The sequence below is a fragment of the Polistes dominula genome, unplaced genomic scaffold (genome assembly GCF_049000335.1).
Source record: "Polistes dominula isolate Pdom_NZ unplaced genomic scaffold, Pdom_raw_medaka contig_82, whole genome shotgun sequence".
NCBI classification, from domain to species: Eukaryota; Metazoa; Arthropoda; class Insecta; order Hymenoptera; family Vespidae; genus Polistes; species Polistes dominula.
In genome coordinates, this window is record NW_028301046.1 from 767,276 (window position 1) to 785,715 (window position 18,440).

An 18,440-nucleotide genomic window follows, 5' to 3' on the forward strand; every position below is an offset into this window, starting at 1 on the left:
AAAATATTGAAGTAAATCTATGCAATAGTTTGTTTTTTATAACAATTTTTTCTAGCCAGGGTCCTTTGGACCCGGGTGTGGTAAGCGTGTTACTTCAAGAAGGATAATAAGCAAAAATTAAATCTAAACCTTTCAAATGGTCATAAATAATTGAATTTGATTAATTGAACCTCTCGATCGATCGGTCTCATGTGTTACTATTTGTCGGTTTGCATCAATTAATGCCATTTATTGCAATCAGCAAAATACTCAACGACTTTTCGAACCATCTAATAATATAATTTGTTATTCGTTGAAAAAAAAAAAAAAACAAACCTAATTGAATTTTGATACAATCTTTAGGTACGATCAATCGCAGTACGTTGAAATCAAAGGACAAGCAGAAAGTGGACAGGACCGTTTCCACGGAATCGTTATCGACGAAATCTCGGAGCGTGAGCTCAAAGCCAGAGCTCAGTAGGTCAACATCCGTACCACGTGATCCAAACAAGAGCGCGGGATGGTTTAAGCTAAAGAGCAAAAAATCCCGGGCCTAAATAAAAGGCCATTGATCAATGCTAGTCTTGAGTTTCATAAGTAATATTTTCGTAATCGTTAGCTGCTGAAAAAAAAAAAAAATTAACAAAAAGTCGAATTATATCAATTGCCAAATTACAAAAAAAAAAACAAATGGCATTGTGTGACAAACCGACGATCTTTTTAATTTTTATATATATTTTTTTTTCTTTTTCTCTCTATTCTATTTTAATTTTATTTTAATTTTATTTTAATTTTATTTTAATTTTATTTTATTTGTTTTCATATCTTTGTTTGTTCTTAGCCGTACACAATGCGAGCGAGTGAGATATAACATTTAATCTAATTAATTAACATTTTAAAAACACATTTGTACGAATTCGATTTTTTTTTATGGGGAAAAAAGACAAAAAATAGACAAAACAAAACAAATAAATTTGAACAATACTACGCTCGATAATTTTCATAATATGCGCGCGTGCATTCGTATTACAAAAATATACAATTATAACTCGTTATAATAAATTTTACGCTTTATATTTCTTTTTACAATAATTACAACAACAACAAGAACAAAAAAATATCTTTAAAACAAAAATTTGTTGTTTCTAACGTAACAAAGATATATATTTATGTATCGGTGGTACTAACAAAATAAAACAACAACAACAAAACTCGGAGAATCTTGGCTTTGATCGTAAACGCAACAAGTTTATTCATATTTGATGAAAGATAGCCGAATTATTAATAAATAAATAAATAAATAAAGATTAATAAGAGAACAAACTTGATGCCACACTTTTGAAAATTCAAATTCAAAAAAAGCCTTCTCTCTACCAAATTTAGTCATTTTAAATTTGTTGCATTAGACGAGAATGCATCGGATTTATTTCAATTAAAAACAACAAGAAAATTCGAACAAACGTGGCACATATGTGGCGTTAGAAGATTCGTGCTCGTTCTTTCTCAACTCTTTTTCTCCGATTTAATTAATTAAACGGTATATAACATACTATATACACGTAACATTATTATTTATAAATAAAAAAAAAACAATTAACCCTTTGACTGCGACACGTTTTCGAATCAATCCATTAATATGAACGAAGGGCGCAATTTTCGCATGTCAGTGTCACTGTCGCTAATTTAAATATAAAAAGAAAAAAATACAAAATTTATAATGTAACACAGAGTTAAAATAACTTTAACAGGATATTTTGAATAATTTCAATCTAATTATAAAAATAATAAAACGATAATGGAACGAATGAAGATAATAAAAATTATAAAATAGACAAATTTCAAATATAAAAGCAATTAATAAAAATAATGTAACAACACAGAGTTATAATAACTTTAACAACAGAATATTTTGAATAATTTTAACCCTAATTATTAAAATAATAAAACGATAATGTAACGAATGAAGATAATAAAAATTATAAAATAGACGAATTTCAAATATAAAAGCAATTAATTAAACGACATTGAAAATAATTAGCCAATATTTAATTGCTATGTTACAAATCACAATAAATTTCATGTTAAATTAAATCGATAATACAGCAATAAAGGTGTTATAGTAAAAAAGAAATACAGAGGGCTTATATTTACATCTTTCGTGTATATTAATGGATTTGTGAGAGCGTATATATACGCCTTTAGCAGCAGTCAAAGGGTTAAAAAAAAAGAAAAAGAAAAAAAAAAAGAAAATACACAATTTTATATTACCGTGAATGCGAGTGCCATTTTTTTACATTTGCACATAGATCTTTTATACTTTTTTAAATATAAATCGAAAATTTTGTTCTCTATAATAATTGATCTATATCTCAAATACATCGTCTATCGTATTCTTTAAAATGAATTAAAAAGAATAAAAATACGATTTACGATATGACAAAAAAAAACAAAAACAAAAAGAAGAAGAAGAACATTTAAATATACGAATAAACCAATCATTGCACGAGTCGCGTTGTAAAAAAAAAAAAAGTATAAAAGGCAACAAACACGTACTTACTTAAACAAAAAAAAAAAAAACAAAAAATTAACAACGAGTAAAGAAAATTACTTTTGTTCATAGGACTAATGTAAACAACATTTTCTTCAACCCTTTATCTTTTCTTTTCTTTATTTTTTCTTTCTTTCTTTCTTTCTTCTCTCTCACACGCTTCTTTTCATGTATATACTTGTAATATTAATCCTTATCGTTTACAATTGTTATACTATTTTAATCTAATAGATTTTTTTCCTATACGAACATCCATTTGTCACTAAATGATCACGATCATCAAATTAACGGCTATGATATTCACCTGAGATGGAAATATAATTTGTTACACGAAAGAATCCTCCTCCTTCTTTTTCTTTTTTTTTTTTATTCTTACATTTACATTGTCTCGACATTAAATATGACACAACAGAGTAAAAACAAATAAGCATAGAACAATTTTCTTTCTGTTGTACTGTGATACACCGTTATGCTGTTAAAAATAAAAAATAAAAAGAGAGATCGATTAAATTAGTGACAAAAAAAAAAAAAAAAAAAAGAATAGTCATCCGCACCATAAGTTTCATTTCTATTTGGTGCTAATTATATGTGTATGTACATATGAATCATTAAGGACTTGCATGTAAATAATATCATGGATATATGGATGGTCTGTATTGGTTTACTGATAAAAATTTGTATTGTCCATTAACATTTAGTTATTAGTTACATTCACGCAACAAGTGTAAGAAAAAAAATTAATATTAAATATGTACGGAGACGTTAGGACTCTGGTGACAAGTTATATTTTGTAACATGAATAACAATTTGAAATAAACGAACATAATTTCAAAAGATTTCAAAATGATATCACATAAAAGAACAAGTGTTTTATCAATCACGATAGTATAATAATAATCTTAATATATATAGAAATTACGTTACGTCACGTTGTTAGTTAGCAATGGATTCCTAAACTACTGAACCGATTTTAATCAAAAATTTTGCACACTGTGTGCAGTTTCATTCAACTTGAAAGATAGGATAGTTTATAATCTCAATTTATAATTGCAATATTATTTGTTTATTAACAAAGAGTCATGATTATCTCTGTTAGTTCGATAAGATTCTAACAGATGTTCTCTTCATATAAATTTGTTTATTACATAAATGTTAACTAACTGGATAAGTTTTGCTCATAAAAAGATAGAAAATCAAATCTAGTTTGTCATCTCTCAGATATTGCATCTCCACCAATCAAAACATATCATGCATTCTTATATTGAAGAAAATTATTCTATCAAATACATTTTATCCCAACAACATAAAGTTGTTCCTGTTAATATCAATATCATTCCAATATATGTGTCTGAAACATGATATCGTAAAATTCATCAAATTCTTCATGAAATAATGAAATTAATAAATATTCAAATGTCCTACTTTTCTCTGCTCTCTTCTCTCCTAAGATCCAACCTGTTATGGCAGTAATCACAAAGGTAAGAGAATTAGATACAGGAACTGCCAACGATATATCAGCACCTTGCAATGCGAAGTAGTACAGTAAAGAACCAATTTGATTGAACAGGAATGGTGTCATATACTAATAAAGATTAAAAATTAATTAAAATCAAAAATTGCTATCAATACTGCATATAGAATAAAAAAGAAAAACAGTAACCTTTGCATTGGTAAAAAGAAAATAAACTTCTTTAAAAAATTGACCATAGCTGGTGTTTGCTTTGACATTTTCTAAACCACTAGCACCCTTTTTTATTAAAGGATTTGTTACACCCCATAAAAGTGCCACGAGCACAAGATATATCATAGATTCTAAAAAAACATACATGAAAATAGTGATGGAACCAATACAAATTTTTGATACTATCAATACTGTCACTTTAACATAACCTATTGATTTTTTTAACCACTAAAATACATTGTTACATAGTTCATATGCATTAACTTATGTCTATTGTTTTTTAACATTTTTTGTTAGTCCAAAATTGTTCTTTATTTGTGTTAAAAATTAAAACATTTGACAAGAGGTATCATTATAGAAAGTTGATATTATAAATCTAATTTACAAATTGTAATACACATTGATACATCTTATAAAATGGTTTTTTTGGTATTAAATTAATTAAATATCATAGATAATATTGATATCAATCTGAATTATGGTATTTTAAAAAATGACATGTAATGCACTCTTACCTGTAATCATTTTTATCAATATAACCTATAACACAAGTAATACAAATCACTATGATTTGGAGGTGTACTTAAAAAAAATATCACTTATTTTTAATATTATTCTAAATTAACAACTAATTTCTAATATCTAAGGAATAAGGACGAACTGACCACATCTCTTTTTTTATGTATTACTTTAAAAAAATAATTATAATTAAAATACTATCGAACTGCAATATTCTCGTTTACCTACTAGTAATGTTCTTTATAGAACACGTATGGTGCTGCCATCTATGCATGATTCCTATTGGTCGTCATTACGCGCTTATTTTCGAACAATTCAAAAATGTATCTCAAATTATTTTCTCATTATTTAACTTTGTTATAATGAATATTACAACAAATTATTTGAAATTTTAATTATAAATAAATAAATAATTGTTGTTAAATTATATTTCAGTCAAATGTAGTCAAATTTGACGCTATTTTCTAGACGTAAATAATTTTATAAGGAAAATATCATATAGGTGAAATTCATTTAGAAGAATTATGAATAAATTAAGTAATTATTTAATATAAAAAAAAGAAACATTCAATGAATATTTTAATTTGAAAGATTTTACCGACGAAACCGATCGATAAATCATAAAGTTGTAGTGTACAGATGGAGCTGACAGTCGTTAAAATGAATGAAAGTTTTTCCCAACCCGTTAGCAATCACCCCACTCATCTTCGCGCTGAAACACTTGTCGGTCTCTTACGATGATCAAGTACGTTAGCAAGGTGGCTCATCGGGTAGTATGCTGTAAGAATCTTCGTAAGTAACAACATCGTTTTTTTTTCTCCTTTGCATTTGGATGGACGGAGTTCGTGTAAGCAGGTACATACATAACACGCGCTTACATTAACGAAATTTTCACTTTGATCATTCAAACAAATTTTGCCGAAAGTTCTTTTACATAAATTAAGACTTCTTTTTATTTATATTAGTATCAAATATCAAATATAATTGATCTAATCAAATAAATATTTCTGTTTCACGTAGTTGTTCTATATGTAACAACTTTTTATGTTTGGTAATTTAATTTATCGATTTATTTCAAATTAAATAAAAATAAACCATATACATATATTTTATTTATTATCACGTCAAATAATCTCAATAATTTGATATCCTTTTTATTCTCAATTATGATATAATTAGCGTATGCAAAATTTAAAATACTCTTATAGAAAAAGAAATCATAATCCGATAGGATGATTCGTTCAAGCGGGAAATTCAAAAATGACAAATTGAAGTAACAGAAAGAATCATCGAATAATTTCTTTGATATTACTTATATTTTGCAGGTATCATTAAGACAAATTGAAACAGTGGATCTCTCTCGATATTAAGTGTAATAATATCAATCGATGATTTAAAAAAAAAAAAAAAATTCAGAAGAAGGACTTGACAAAATGTGGAAAATGGATTCCCGAGAAGGGCCTATAGTTAGTCGCCTTCCACGACCAAATCTACGTGGGATGACAAGAGATAGAATCACGACAGGTGGGTAGAAAGAATCGAGAGAGGTATTTGGAGCGCAACAAGAGCACCAAGCAATGTTCCTTCTTCCTCCGCAAGAATCACGGGGTTTCCTTCCCCCCTTTCTCCCCTTCTTCCCTCATCGCTAATCTCCACACTACCACCCCCTCATCCGATTCGCACTAATGAAATTAGTGGTGATTAAGTTGGAGGGTCACCTACTTTACCGAGAGCAAGGTCGTAACAAACGTCCATTCACGACTAATAATAATAATAATAATAATAATAATAATAATAATGATAATCCGTTACATTGGATTTACAGCTGATAGAAACTACTATGTAGTTTAACATTTTCAACATGGAAATAGATCAATTAAATCATATCTAATGAAAATAGATTGAAAATTGTTATTTTATTCGCAATTAGAAAATTATTTATTACTGTAAATTCTTCGTTTAATGATAGATTTTTTTTTTGGTCTTATGTTAGATTGTATAAAATGATTGATTTTTCTTTTTCTTTACATTTATACGTATAATTAGCTTTATGAAGTCAACGTGCCACCTACGATTTGTTTATTTCAAACAAAACACGTAGATCTAATGGACACGTTTCAGAATGCATTATAAATGCCGCCACGTTCGAGTGAATACATAAAACTTTGGATTAAATCTGAAAATTGTTTTCTTATTTTACCAATTTATATACACATGTTTATTTAATACGTGTGAGTATATCTGTTACATGATAGTAACGTATGTTACGTATTAATTATTAAAAACTCGTGAGAATTGACTATCGACAGTAGATTTGGATGAATCTCCTGTACGACGCATTACGGTATGCAACCGGATCAGGCATATTATAGCTTGTACGCGTGTTACGCAAGCGTATCGAGTGTATTATGAATCGTGCATACGCTATCCGTGACCGTATACAGAAGCGTTCTTATACAGACGAGAGAAACAACCTAAAGCATTTTCGGCCAGACGTTTGTTATATCATGTTTTTTTCTTTTTTTTTTTTTTTGAACTTTCCACGAATGCAAATGATCGATCTATTGATTATTATGATCAAATTGATCAAATGAATTTAAAAATTATCGATCGATTGTACACAGTTATACGAGAACGAGGTGATACCAATTGCAATTTGAATTTCTCAGGACGTGTAAATGAGAATTGATCTTACACTTTAATAATGAATTTGAACAACAAATATAAAGTTGATCAACTTAATTATTCGAGAATGAGATGATACCAAAGGTGATTTGAATCAACCGGTCGTGGGAATTGACGGAAGTTGCCAAAGTGTTTGAAAAATGGCGGACAAGTTTGAAACAACCTATCGATGTCCTAATGAAACTAATAATCGTAAAGGAGATTGCAAGAGTGTAGCTAGCATAACGACGACGACTACGACTACGACGACGACGACTATGATGGTGAGAGCGATCTGTGAAGAGAGAAAGAGAGTAAAAGAGTTAGTTATAGAGTGAAAGAGAGAGAGAGAGAAAGAGAAAGAGAGAAAGCAAAGGATCAAGAACAGGAGGGAGAGAGTTCACTCGTGAAACGAGACGGTGTATGGAATAGCAAGGAATGGAATGGCATGGCATGAAACGAAGGTAGTCAGTTCGCATTGAACTGCCGAATCGCACGCGTCGACAATATTCCTATCATCATCGTCCAAAAGGACGTCGCGACGTCCGCGTGTTAACCGTCCCTTTATTACAACGGGACACCCCCGCCTAACATTTCTTTTTTTTTTTTGCTTTTTTTATCGAGTCAACGTCATTGCTGAAAGGATTACCAGTGAAGAAAACAGGATACCTATGTACAGGTGCGATCGTTGATTATTTTTTTCCTCTTCCACCACTTGTAGAATCAAACGAAAGAAAAGAGAAATTAATTATCATACGTTCGAAGATTGTACAGTATATAAAAGTCGATATATATTGATTATCTCGATGAAATTAACATAATTAAAGTAATTAATAAATATATATATATGCATATATTCAACTGGTTTGTTTAATTTGTTCAAAATTTTCGCGCGCCTTAATGGCGCTTAAGTTATCACAAGAATGGCGGAACGAGGATTGTTCGTTCGTACGATAAAAATCAAATAATAAAATCGAGTTTAAATTAAAAAAAAAATAAAAAAAAAAGAAGAAACATTGAGAAAAAAAAATAGGGGCAAAAAGAAAAGAAAGGAACATTGAAGCGTTTTATGAGAAAAAAAAATGAACGAAGAGGAACGATACGATATAGAAACCGGCAACGGTACGTGAGAGTTCGATGAACTTCTTCTGTGTAGAACTCGCGAGTTTAACGCGTTATGGTACGGTTCGATTGGCGCGAGAAAAGCTGCAGAAAAAGGTGAAATGCTTTTCGGACGTAATCACCTTCTTCTATGGCACACATATACATATACATACATACATACATACTTATTTATTTATGTGGTACGTATATAAATATGTACACCTGTTGCCAATTTCGAGGGCGTTCGAGCGAATGCGATCACTGTCGAAGATAGAACGACCAGGATCGCGTGTGGGCCGGTTTCTGCTGTCGATCTTTCTGCCGGCCACGCGACAAGAAGCGTAGGTCGTAGGAAAAGGCCCCGTTCAAAGAGTCCATATAGTCGGCCACACCCTATACCCAGATATAACTCATTTATTTCTAGACGAATCTACTTTTTTTTTGTTTTTTTTTTTTTTGTTTCTTCCATTCTTTATCAACATTTTGATGATTCGTTAATTAGTAAATGTGTGATGTATTCTAAAAATTCCATTCTTTCACTTGAACTTTCTCAAAATTCATTATTTTTAATTGCAATGTTAATGTACGAAGTATTTTTTTTTTTTCAGTCACTTATCAGACTGTAATATTTTATTATAAATTATATACAAGTTTCTAGGCTTTCAATTTCACAATCTAAATACGAAAGATTACCATAAGAAGTTTTGAAAGGAAAAGACTGAAGTAATTAATTGTTAAAATACTCGACATAATTTATGTATCTCTCGAATTGATCAGATAATAATAATGTCTATAATATAGTAGCACAGAGGGTCAATATAACATAATATGAGTTTGCACTATTTCTGACTACTACTGTGCACTTACTATTACATATTGTACATATGTAGAGTCGGGGATCGACCGTATAACCAATTTTCTTTCGTTTCGATTTGATTGTCATCATCGAGAACCGCGCGAAATTCAAATATCGATGGAAAATCTAGTTCAAAGTAATCTTCGATTCTTCGATTGTCAAGAGCGTGTGATACTTTCATCGTTGAAATTAATTAAATAAAACAATTTTCACTATATTCCCATGTGGGAATAAAAAAAAGTCACGGTGTATTCGCGATTATACGTGAGAAAATTTGGTACAACAATATTTATTGTATATAAACGAAGAAGATGCAGTTTTTTTTTTTTTGTTCTTTTTCCATTAAGTTTTCCTTTGCAATACTTTGTTCTCTTTTAAAAAATATTTGATTAGTCTCGAAATAAAATCATGTAAACTCTTCTCGAATTATTTTGTTTCCTCACAGTCAAATAGAAAAACATGTCCACACACAAGTTTGTACACTTTACTTACATATAAACGTATGTAAGTATGTAAGAAGCGTAGTTACGTACCGGGCGTGCATCTTTATTATTGGCCAAGAACCCGTATGCGCGGCAGCAGAAGGTTCGATGAACCTTCGCAGGTACACACGACGCGTGTACGACGCGTACGGACGCCGCCTTCCGATCGGTTGCCCCTTTCGCTTTAAGTATTAGACCTTGCGAAAATTGCTATTATGTTTTTACCCCCCTCCCCCACTTCTCTTCAACGTGTCATCATAGATCAACGGGGATGAAAAATAGGACATCTTGAAAATCAAACGCGTATTTGAATTTCAAATATTCGCGCGCGAAACTTTCTGCCGCGAAATTTCAATTCTTTGAGATATCGAATTATTATGGAAACATTTAACACGCGATAAATTAATTTCTTTCTTTTTTTTAAACTATATCTATTGTATTTATATATATGTGATAGTTAGATTATTATTTATAGTATCTTTTACCGAAATAAAATACCATTTACGTTCCACTCTACTAACCGTTGACGTACAACTAACTCAATGGTCGGTCGAATGCATTTCTATGTGTCTGTATAACATATGTTGCCCACACTACTTGCGTTTAAGCGCGTATATCTCAAGATATTTCCTTTCTTATCGCTAGGAACTTAATTCTTATCTTTTCAGTTCAAATCAGTCTGTGTTCACATATGTACGTTTTCTAAGTAACGTATGTATGCTCAGAAAGTGTAGCGCGAAATTGGTGAAACTGTGCATTCATTGCAATTTTCTAAAATCTCGCATACGTGAAATTAAACGAACTGTGTTTTCGCGATTATTTTATCATCGAGAATAATAAGTGAAATAAAAACGATGTGTAAAGAATTTTCGATCAAACGAATTACAATCTGTAGAAATATTATTTTTCAATTAAGAAAATGTATCAAAACAAACAACTTTGATCGTCGGTATAAGGTGCATATGTAAAATAAATAAGATTAGAATTTCTAATCTCTCTACTATCAAATACGATTCATGCATTTCTCTTTATCTCATTAAGCGAGATATCAAGGATTTATCAAAGGATTTTAATCAATATCGAAGAAGATATGTTGAAACAATTTTGGGAAGTTTTAGGTGGAAACACGGTAATAATTCCTTTTTAGCAACCCCTGCACTTATTTCTGTATAAACAAATGACAAATCGTTATATCCGATAAACCAATAAGATTATCGATAACAGTAACAAAAAAATATCGATTATCTTTGCAATTTTATGTTTGATTTGTTGTTCATTTGATTGTTATTCCCAATACATGGTCCCTTCTTTTGTCATTTTTTTTTCATCCATCGTCGTCCTTCGTTTCGTTTTCATATAATTACGTTTGCAACTCGACGCTTCCAACAGGCTCTCGTGCATTTTGTATTTCGCATAATCTCGGTTTAGAATCATTCGTGCGTGCTGAGAACATTAGCGTGTTCACGTTCATGCTCTTAACAAGATACGCGAGGATTTGCGTGTACTACGGAGAAATCAAAAGTTTTACATAAGAAAGAAAGAAAGAAATCTGAGAGAAATCCGACATTTGTTTTATTAAACAAGAAGAAAAATTTTGATCTAACCTTCGTTATCTTTTTCTTTTTTTTTTTTTTTTATGTGTTTCCTTCCTGTTGTTTTTCCTTTTGTTTTTCTTTCATATACAGTTTTATTTTTATTAAATGTGTGACGACTTTAAACTAGAATAAGAATAAAAAAACATGTAGAAGAACGTTAATTGATCTCACACTTTTTTCCCCACCGCACGTTCTCGTCATTAGAAAATCATCATGTTTCCAAAGGTATTTTTTTTTTTTATCTTCTAACGATTAATCATTTCCTACAATGTGCGGAAATAATTACACAAGCTGATATCATCTATGACAAAGTTATACGTAATACGTCTCTAATGTATAACGACTACTACTACTATCATTTTTATTTTACAAATGTATTCATTGTTTTGTAGATTATATTCTTGATTTATAATTTATCAATCTATGAAATAATTTTAACAACTACTTTTTGTTTGTTAAATAAATATTAATATCTATTTCAGGCTCGAAGCGGAATGTCCGTGGGTTCGGGAGGGCGGGCTCCCATTAAACGTACAACCGGAACCACGACATCGACCATTAATAATTCGACCAAGAATAAGTAAGTCTTATTCTTCTTTTACTAATTTTAATTCTAAAAGTGTATAAACAAATTATCAACAATTTTTATTTCCATCCAAAACAAAATGAACAATTGAGTTTTCACGTGAGAATCTGTTTTATCGACCTGTCTCGAAGTACTTAATTCATAATCCTCTCAGAGGGCGCCAGTATATCCTTAAAGTTTGAAACCATACATTTTTGACAAATAAAGTGCATCATCGAAGATGCATTTAAATGCAACCAATAAGAGTTAAGCATTATTAAATACAATGCTTTCTTATAGGTCAAAAACAACTTACCTTATTTGAAATTACATTAAAGTATAAAAATAACATGTCTCCTCTATATTATATGCACATATATATGCATATATAAACGCGTGAAACAAAAATATATCGATTAACGATATTTAAATTTATTCATCGAATAATATATTTATTGAAACATATAAAATAGGAGAATTAAATCTAAAGGATAATTAAATTCGCATTAAATGGTGTTAAATGTTCTTATACTTGCATAGAAATAGAAAAATTCAAGGCAAGCTCGTTACCGTAATCGTAATGGAGTAGCTCGTCCTGTCTGTCACGTGTCGGGAAACCGGTCGCGCCATTACTTTTCCGGAAATTCCGTTATCTACCTTCGACGTGCATTGGTGCATCTGTCTATACCAAGAAGGCCGTTAGACGTTTAAACGATCAAGCTTGTAGTACGATCGATTGTGTTCCAATCGAGTATCGAGTATCGATTATCTTTCACTATTCGAGATAACTCGAAAATACAAGCTTCGTTACTACATTCATATTCAAAGTTGGTAACATTATATATACTACAGTTTTTTAACTGAATGATATATTATAATCATTTAACAGGTTTCACGCAAAGTAACATGTTGTTAGGAAATATTACATAGATAAGAAACGTTAAATAAGACTAAACTTGTTGGTTGTTCCTATATATATATATAAGATTACTATATTACTAGTTCTTGTTAGTGAAAAGGTAAGCGATGAAGTGAGACAGAAAAATTGTCTTTGCCGCTTGTGCGTGCTCAACATATTCTGCGCAGGCGGGTAAATTTGAAATGTAATTTTTACAACCCTTGTTATAAACACCAGATAACAATAAGATTTTATACATAATATAAATACATTTTCTTTAACTAACGATAAAACTTGTCGAGCATACTCCTAACTAACTAAAGTTTTCTTCCAAATAGAAAGAATAATAATATCATTTGAATAATGTAGTTTCTAACCCTTTTTCTTGACCCTAATTATAATGTAAAAGTGTTACACAATAATATAATATAATATACATATATGCGGTTGTCGCATATGTAGCGTTCGCAGCACGAATCTTTCAAGTGGGGATATAGCTCAGTGGTAGAGCATTCGACTGCAGATCGAGAGGTCCCCGGTTCAAACCCGGGTGTCCCCTTGAATTTTTTTTTTTATTATTTATTTTATTTTGTTAAAAGTGACGCTTCTATATATTTTGATATAATCGATAAAAATGAAAACATAAACAGGTAAAATGTAATAACACGTGAACGCGGTGTATTTCACGACTGTCCTATGATGACAGTGTATACCATACATCTATAAACATATGTATAGGTATACATATATATATATATCGAGTTATAAATTAAACTCGGTTACGAGAGACGGAGATAAGTGACGTCACGGCTTACGACACTATTACGTTCACCAACGAGCGTCAGACAAGGACGAACGACTAGCTGAGAAACAGGGGACCACGAGTCATAATTGTTATAATTAAATCGTTATAACCGAGAAGAGTAGTTGACAGTGTTCTCTCGTAAAAACCAATTCTCTCGGAGACTTCAACGACATGCTGACGATGATAATAAACGTAATAAAATATGAAAGAGGAATATTTCCAATGGACTTGGTATTACATAAGATTCATATATTTAACGATACTATAAAAAAACGATTAATAATTAATAATCCTCCTTCATTCTCTCTTTTTTTATTTTACAAGCAGATTAGAATATCATTTGGTTTTAAAAAGATCTGATATAAATTCACTGTCTACAAAAGAAAAAGAAAAAAAAAGAATGTGTTGCTGATGATCAATTTTGAAAAGTAGAGCACCAGTCAACGTGTCAAAGAAATAAATAAATAAAAAAAATACAAAATAAAAATAAGAAAAAAAAAGATAGACGAAGAGAGAGAGAGAGAGAGAGAGAGAGAGGAGACGAGGTCATTGACCAGCGGTCAGCGATCGAACTGACCTCATCAACTCGTCGTTCCTCAACGTATACTAAACTAGTGGTCGATACGCTAAACTCGTCGAATCTAGTCTCTTTCTTTCTCTCTTTTACCTTTTCATTCTCCTCTTTTCTACTCTCTCTTCTTCTTCTAACTTTTCTTCTACTCGACGAAACCGCGTGTTAGACTTGAAAGAAGATCGTTCATCTCCAAACGAGTCTTTTATTATCACCTAGTTAAAAGCCTGGATCACACGGAAATTGAATCTTGTTAGTGAACTTTGTTTGTATTATTTATTAATGTCAAAAGGACTAATGCCTTTTTTTTCTTCTTCTTATATCTATTTCATATGAAAATCAAACTGATGATAATCATTATAGTTACCACAAGTATAAATAGATCAATCGATATTTTATAATGCATTTTTCTTATCTTATTGTAAGTTTTAAATACGATAAAATGGATGATGACATTATTATATTTTATGAAAAATTATGTAAAATATATACAGTCAATCTTAAAATACTTATTGTTACTCGACAAATCGATTAAGGTTCAATGAACTTTTCTAATTTAATCTCCCAGGATATTACTTTATTTATACATCTTTTGAAATTTACTTAAAAGATAAAAGAATACGCACAAAGTTCATAAGTCATTTCAAAATCAATCATTCATCGTATGTTTATTTTATTATTCAGATAGTTAAATTAGAAGTCTATGAAATTTCGACACAAATAATTTCATTTGAATAAATCACTTAGAAAACTTTGAGTTTACTCACCCTGTACATTTATAATTAACTTTACCTTTGTAAGACCTAGTTTTGTTATCTATATGATTAGTTGAATTGTTTTAACATTTTAGTAGTATGTATATACACAGTGTACAAAGAGATATTCTAAATTTATGATTTGAAAGACTCTCTTGCAACTACACTCGGCTTATCGATTTGACGGTAGCTCTAACAAGTTCGTAGAACCAAATAGACATTTTGAAAGATTTGATAAAGTTTGAAAATTTATGAATCCCATTTGAAATAGAACGTTTCCAAGGAACAAGATTTATGATCCAGTTATGTAATCGTAATTTACAGTGTCGACGTTTCAACGGCTTCATTATTTGCCATATATTCATTTTTCAAATACATCCACCACTTTTACTATTACGTAACTCATCTATAAAACAAATAGACACTTTGCACGCATAAATTAATTTCGATTGATTCATACCATGTGTTCATATTATTTAAAATAATGTACAGTAGGATGATGTAACAAATTTATTTATTTATTTTTTTTTTTTTTGTAAAACAATAGTTTGGGAAATGCAGTATTGCAACTTTTCTAAATAAATGCCTTTACTTATTCAAAGATTAGTTTGATAAACATATTATAATAAAATAAGTTTCTTCTCGTGAAACAACAGCAAATGTTAAAAAACACAAAGCATCTTTTATTGTTCACAGGAGAACGTGTTAAATCATGCACCTACGTCCTACACGTCTTGCAATCTTACATAATCGTTCGTTAGACGAACGCGTAACAGCATGTTGCGTAGGATAACCCCATCGCACGTTTGTTCCACTTCCTTTCGATGAATGAGATCCTTCTTTAAAGATTCCGCGTTTTATGCATAAAATGAAAATGAGAGTTTAACCGTCTTACCATTTTAAACACATTTACGAAATATGATAATTAGAATAAAAAGAACTCCAATCAACGTTAGAAAATGACATCTAAAAATATCAATTTTGAAATCCGTCGACTATCTTCTGTCCTCTATTCATTTTATTCATTTTGTTGTTTATTGAGACATAATTCGAAAGAACAGAAATAAATTAACATTGAAAAATATCTGATTAAAATGTTTTGACAGATCTAACGAAATATACGTTTAGAAATAAATGTAAAAGTTAAAAAAAAAACACACGAATTATATATATATATATAGAAAGATACGTTTTCTTCTTGCGTGTGGGTTTTAACAAGGCTGGCGTTCATCTCGGCGTCGTCGGTTGGCGTTCCACTTTCGCACGAAAAGAAGTAAATAAAGAAAAATAAAATAAAATAAAAAAAGTATGAAAAAGGGAATGGAAGGGCAGAAAAGGGGAAGGGAAGGGAGTGAGTAAGAGAGTGAGAGACAGAGAAAGAAATAGAGTAGCACGAGTTTAAGATTCTATTCTGAATTTCAGGTCGAAGCTCGAGCCAAGGCCGCCGCCGTCTGGAGTTGGAAAAGGAAGAAAGGACGCGGTGTCGTTGCTTTTCAGCGCGAAAAGGCCGCCTGGGAGAAAAGTCGAACGAACACCGACGAAGACAACGACAACTACAACGACTACGACGAGGACGACGACGAAGACTCCTCAAAAGTCGCCGAGGACGAAATCGGTTGAACTGTTAAAGTGAGTTGTTTCCCTTCTCCTCCTCCCCCACCCCCGCCCCCTCCTCCTCCTTTTTCGAATGAATTTAAATGACTTATATTATTAATTATTCATTAACAATTACACGATGAAACAGAGAACGTGTTGTCAAGAAGGTAAATTGGGTATTTAAATTTGACGCCATTCATTTGAAAATTTAGAAATATCTCATTGCACCTTTTGAACTTAACCAATGTTCTTGCTTTTTCTTTTTTTTTTTTTTTACACGTAACTATCAAATATTCATTATTTTTTATTTTATACAAAATATTCAACGAACGATTCATGAATTATTTCGATCATCTCTTTCCGATGTTACGTACGAGTTCAAAGGGTTCAAATTAATTTCAATAAATATAAATGTAATATATTATATTTACATAATGCATAAACATATGATAAATTTATTCGATATGGGCGATACTGCTTGGTGTTTTGTTCGAAATAAAAAAGAGAAATAAAGAGAGGACATGGTAAAAAGAAAACTAGAAAAGGTTGGGTGTACGAGTAACTACTCGCGCGCGTATTCGTACTCGTACTCGTACTCGTACTCGTTCAAGTATGTTCATCGGCGCTTTGCGTGAGTTCACTGACCTCGTACTCGCATGCTGACTCCTTTCCCCACGATTTCTCGATGGCACACAGTGTATATAAACGGTATTAAGCGTAGTATATCCCCCGACCGTCTCCTGCAAGACGCAGCTTGAACCAACGATGCTCTCTGGGTACCCTTTTCTCCTCTAACTACTTCTCTGAACACTGTTCAATACGAGATCGATAATACGATCTATATCCATTCTATCATCTAAGATCTAAGAGATTTTTATTTGCTTTTTTTTTCTTCAACCAATCATATTTTACTTCCTTGTATCTATCTTCGTCAAATGTTCTTCTACTCTTTTGGAGTGATACTAAAAATAATAGTAAAACCAGTGGGATAGTAGTAATGTTCCTAAATAATTTTATAGGGTTGACGTTTTTATAATGTAAATTAAAAATTCGATAAGTCAAATCATACTTGACAAGTCTGTCAAGTTCAATGTTCAACATCGAACCTTTTCATACGTTAGATGAATACGAGTGAAGAAGATACAAAGCAACAACACAGTGATAAGTATCTCTGAAAGTTAGTAAAGATGCATCGTTTGACTCCAGTCACTACTCGGGAGGTGGGTTGGTGTGGGGGGTGGGCGAGAAAAAGTAGCAATGATGATAACTGAAGTAACAGAGGGATGAAAGAAACTGTCTGTTGCTCGAGACACGAACAGGTTTCGATCTCTCTCTCGTAGTCTCTCTTTTTCTTTCTTTCTTTCTTTCTTTCTTTCTTTCTTACTGCATTCGTGGAACAAGAACTCCCCTAACAGAATCAAAGCCGTTCATCGTATTTCGAGGGTGTATGTACACACAATATATGTACAATACATACATACAGTATATAAAGATATAAGAATAGTTGAATTTCGCGATTTCTTCGGGAGAAAACGAGCACACGATGAAAGCAAGCGGCGGCTGCGGAGGCTGTAAATATCTTTCGACGACGTTCGTAAGAGCCTACCGAAGGAAAAAGAAAAAAAAAGATGGAAAAAAAAAAAGATGGAAAAAAAAAGAGTCAAGCGTCTGATGAAATCCTAAGGAATCGCATTCCACAAGCATCCCACACCTCTCTTCTAGTAAATTCACCAGAGACGCCGATGGAATATTCTAAACGTTCATTTCTGCGTGCTTGTTTCTCAAGTCGATTACGAATGCATGCGTTTATTTAACTATATAG

General features: G+C 31.2%; 3 protein-coding genes, 1 long non-coding RNA gene and 1 other non-coding gene across 9 annotated transcripts in view; 3 read left to right on the forward strand and 2 right to left on the reverse strand.

Annotated features, from left to right (window-relative positions):
* The window catches only part of blo (bloated), a 106,738-nt gene extending 103,375 nt beyond the window's left edge, over positions 1–3,363 (forward strand). The window contains exon 8 of the mRNA XM_015320768.2: positions 343–3,363. Coding sequence (XP_015176254.2) covers positions 343–536 — 194 coding nt within the window. The 3' untranslated portion in view covers positions 537–3,363. The remainder of the gene's footprint in view (positions 1–342) is intronic.
* A 204-nt stretch (positions 3,364–3,567) lies between these two features.
* On the reverse strand, positions 3,568–4,661 carry LOC107066292 (transmembrane protein 234 homolog). The gene is made up of 3 exons (XM_015320770.2): positions 4,188–4,661; positions 3,950–4,109; positions 3,568–3,875 (listed from the first exon to the last, which is right to left on the reverse strand). Exons 1-3 carry the CDS (start codon positions 4,353–4,355, stop codon positions 3,799–3,801), a joined length of 405 nt encoding a protein of 134 aa, XP_015176256.1. The 5' UTR covers positions 4,356–4,661; the 3' UTR covers positions 3,568–3,798.
* A 719-nt stretch (positions 4,662–5,380) lies between these two features.
* Positions 5,381–18,440, forward strand: part of LOC107066293 (uncharacterized) — a 29,911-nt gene continuing 16,851 nt past the window's right edge. For 2 of the 5 annotated variants that reach the window (XM_089175337.1, XM_015320774.2), the window contains exons 1-3: positions 10,501–10,962; positions 11,911–12,008; positions 16,445–16,651. In XM_089175337.1, the coding sequence (XP_089031463.1) occupies positions 10,924–10,962; positions 11,911–12,008; positions 16,445–16,651 (344 nt within the window). In that variant the 5' untranslated portion in view covers positions 10,501–10,923. The other 3 variants (XM_089175339.1, XM_089175338.1, XM_089175340.1) reach the window with 3 other exon arrangements.
* On the reverse strand, positions 10,969–12,710 carry LOC149031606 (uncharacterized). Its single transcript, XR_016177554.1, has 3 exons — positions 12,564–12,710; positions 11,438–11,551; positions 10,969–11,337 (listed from the first exon to the last, which is right to left on the reverse strand). It is a non-coding gene; the product is annotated as an uncharacterized LOC149031606 (long non-coding RNA).
* TRNAC-GCA (transfer RNA cysteine (anticodon GCA)) lies at positions 13,379–13,450 on the forward strand. Its single transcript has one exon. It is a non-coding gene; the product is annotated as a tRNA-Cys (tRNA).

Bases quoted from the DNA above. Each gene is read 5' to 3' on its own strand.
- LOC107066292 (XM_015320770.2), bottom strand. From the start codon at position 4,355: ATGTATGTTTTTTTAGAATCTATGATATATCTTGTGCTCGTGGCACTT. The intron at 4,110-4,187 runs GTTACTGTTTTT...AATCTTTATTAG, and splicing joins TTCTTTTTACCAATGCAAAG to TATATGACACCATTCCTGTT. The intron at 3,876-3,949 runs GTAGGACATTTG...ATCATGTTTCAG, and splicing joins AGAGAAGAGAGCAGAGAAAA to ACACATATATTGGAATGATA.